This window comes from Suricata suricatta, unplaced genomic scaffold (genome assembly GCF_006229205.1).
Source record: "Suricata suricatta isolate VVHF042 unplaced genomic scaffold, meerkat_22Aug2017_6uvM2_HiC HiC_scaffold_687, whole genome shotgun sequence".
Classification (NCBI taxonomy): Eukaryota; Metazoa; Chordata; class Mammalia; order Carnivora; family Herpestidae; genus Suricata; species Suricata suricatta.
Window position 1 is genome coordinate 1 of NW_021914079.1, and position 2,477 is coordinate 2,477.

General features: G+C 39.8%; 1 protein-coding gene across 1 annotated transcript; it reads right to left on the reverse strand.

The window, feature by feature from the left end:
* Positions 1 to 1,521: 1,521 nt before the first annotated feature.
* MEIG1 (meiosis/spermiogenesis associated 1) lies at positions 1,522 to 1,710 on the reverse strand. The gene has a single exon (XM_029931595.1). It carries the CDS (start codon positions 1,684 to 1,686, stop codon positions 1,522 to 1,524), a length of 165 nt encoding a protein of 54 aa, XP_029787455.1. The 5' UTR covers positions 1,687 to 1,710.
* Between the last annotated feature and the right edge of the window lie 767 nt (positions 1,711 to 2,477).

Genomic DNA, 2,477 nt, shown 5'->3' on the forward strand with positions numbered 1-2,477 from the left:
GTGTTTTCATTTTCTTCTGTTGTCTCATTTATTTAAGAATTAGCAAAAATAGGTAGCAACATAGCTGATACACCTTGGTGGACTCTTTGACATATACAGTATAGAAAAAAATCAATGCTTCCTGTCATTTAGGTCGGCTTGTCTTTCATAGCTTCCATTGTCCCCAATGGAGACAGGAGGTGTTCTCAAAACACCATTATAACTCTCTTCCTCTTGGGGCCAGGAGCAGGCTAGGTTTCATTTACGAGGTTCCCCCAAACCATCTCATTCAGTGAAGAAATAGCCACTGTATATGGGATGAGCCTCCAAACAGCTGTATTGATTCTGTGCTCATCAACCTCATTTCAAATGCCCCTCTGGTATTTTATAGTTTTTTCTTTTTGGCTTTTCACTTGGTGACTCCCATTCAATCTAGGAAAACGTCACTCTTGTGAGTAGAACAGAGTGGCATGATATGGTCCTCAAGAGTATCTGGGAGGTCATTAAGCTCTAATAGCTATGTGTCCCAAAAGGACATGTGCTTCAGGTCAGGAAAGAGAACTTTGTTCAAATCCTTCAGACCGCTGTATGCTAGTAGAGACATGCCGATGAAGGCAATCCTTCAGTTACCATCCTATCCAGCCTTCAAGGTGTTCTGCAAGTGTCTCTGGGGCCATGGAGCCATTTTGGAGGACTGTTCCCCAAAGGAAGCTATTTTGTCTTCCTTGAAATTCCCGTGCTTCCTTTTTAAAGGCACACATATTTTGACGTGCATAAGGTTTTACTGTTCTTGTCATTATTAATCTTAAAAGCTGTAATTCATTACACATTTAGCATTCATGCACTCAACAAGTTCAAACCTGTCTTGTGTCTGTTTTAGTATTAGACCAGCCAAAAGAACAAAGAGGATCTGAGGGAAATTTTCTCCTTCCTGACAGTTTGTACCCACTAAGTACATACTGAAGTGAAATGCAAGACCTCTTCAAAATTGCCAATACAGTGAACAGGCGTGTTCTTCCCTATACCCCCCAACCCTGTGGAACTTCCCTTCCCAGGATGTTCTTCATGTTTTCTTAGATCTGATTTTATTGCAGTCACAACATTATTGGGGGTGGAAATGCAAAGCATAACCAAAGTCAGGAGGTGCTCATCATTTCCTGTCACTTATAATCTCCATCATAAAAAGACTCTAACCTCTTCACAATTTGTGGCAATGAAAAAGAAAAAGGAACTGGAAAGAAATAATAGTTACACAACAAACTGAATCTCTGGTAATAGAATTACCTGAGTAAGCGGGAAAGACTCTACTTTGGTGGTTGACATAAATGATTCATTTAGTGGAGCATGATTGCTCAATTAAAGCTAGAAAGTTCTTAATGTTTCCATGCTGAGGGACCACCTCTCCCTCCAGTCTACCTGAACATCACTCCGCTGGGCCTCAATCTCCTAATCAATAAAATGAGAGAATTGAAGTAGAGCTCCCTTTTAGTTATTCTTTGGTTCTTTGTTGGATTTTAATACTTTTCACTAAATATTTAGAGTTCAGGTTTGTAGAGCTATAAATCTTACCACAGAAACTTGTTTCACTTGTTTATATTCAATTTCATCCCGATATCCCGCTTGTTGAAATCTGTACAGATTTTCTATCTCTTCTGACCATTTTTTGGCATGACTTACAGATTTTGGTTTCCCATCAGAACTAGCCATGGCTACAGAAGTCTTATTATCAATTATTTCTGAAAGATAATTAAAATGATATTAATAGAGAGCATAACCGTGACAATTTTGAAAGTCCCTTTAAGAATGAACAACACAATTTTTTTTAAAAACTTAGAGTTGAGAATCCCATTAGGCATATTAAATTTTAAACATTAAATTCTAAAGTTGAGAAGTATTCATGCTCTACTTTGGAAAGAAATCCTGAGAGATACATAGGGAACGGTTTTTATTTCTTCATCAAATAAAATTGCATTCAGGGGCACCTGGGTGGCTCAGCTGGTTAAGCAGCCAACTTAGGCTTAGGTCATGATCTCACAGTTCGTGGGTTTGAGCCCCACGTGGGGCGCTGTGCTGACAGCTAGCTCAGAGCCTGGATCCTGCTTCAGATTCTCTCTCTGACCCTCCCCTGCTTACACTCTGTGTCTGTCTCTCTCAAAAATAAATAAACATTAAAAAAATTAATATAATAAGATAAAATAAATGAAATTGCATTCTGGGGTGCCGGTGTGGCTTAGTTGGTTAAGCATCTGGCTTCGGCTCAGGTCATGATCTCATGGTTCATGGGTTCAAGCCCTGCATTGGGCTCAGTGCTGACAGCTCAGAGCCTGGAGCCTGCTTCAGATCCTGTATCTCCCTCTCTCTCTGCCCCTCCCCTGCTGGCACTGTTTCTCTCTGTCTCTCAAAAATAAAAAAAATAAACTTAAAAAAATTGCATTCAGAGTGTGATGTCCTAAAGGCTGTATATTAATTCTGGTGTTCTAGGCAATAGGCGACACATG

Coding starts and splice junctions, on each gene's coding strand:
- MEIG1 (XM_029931595.1), bottom strand. CDS start 1,686: ATGGCTAGTTCTGATGGGAAACCAAAATCTGTAAGTCATGCCAAAAAA.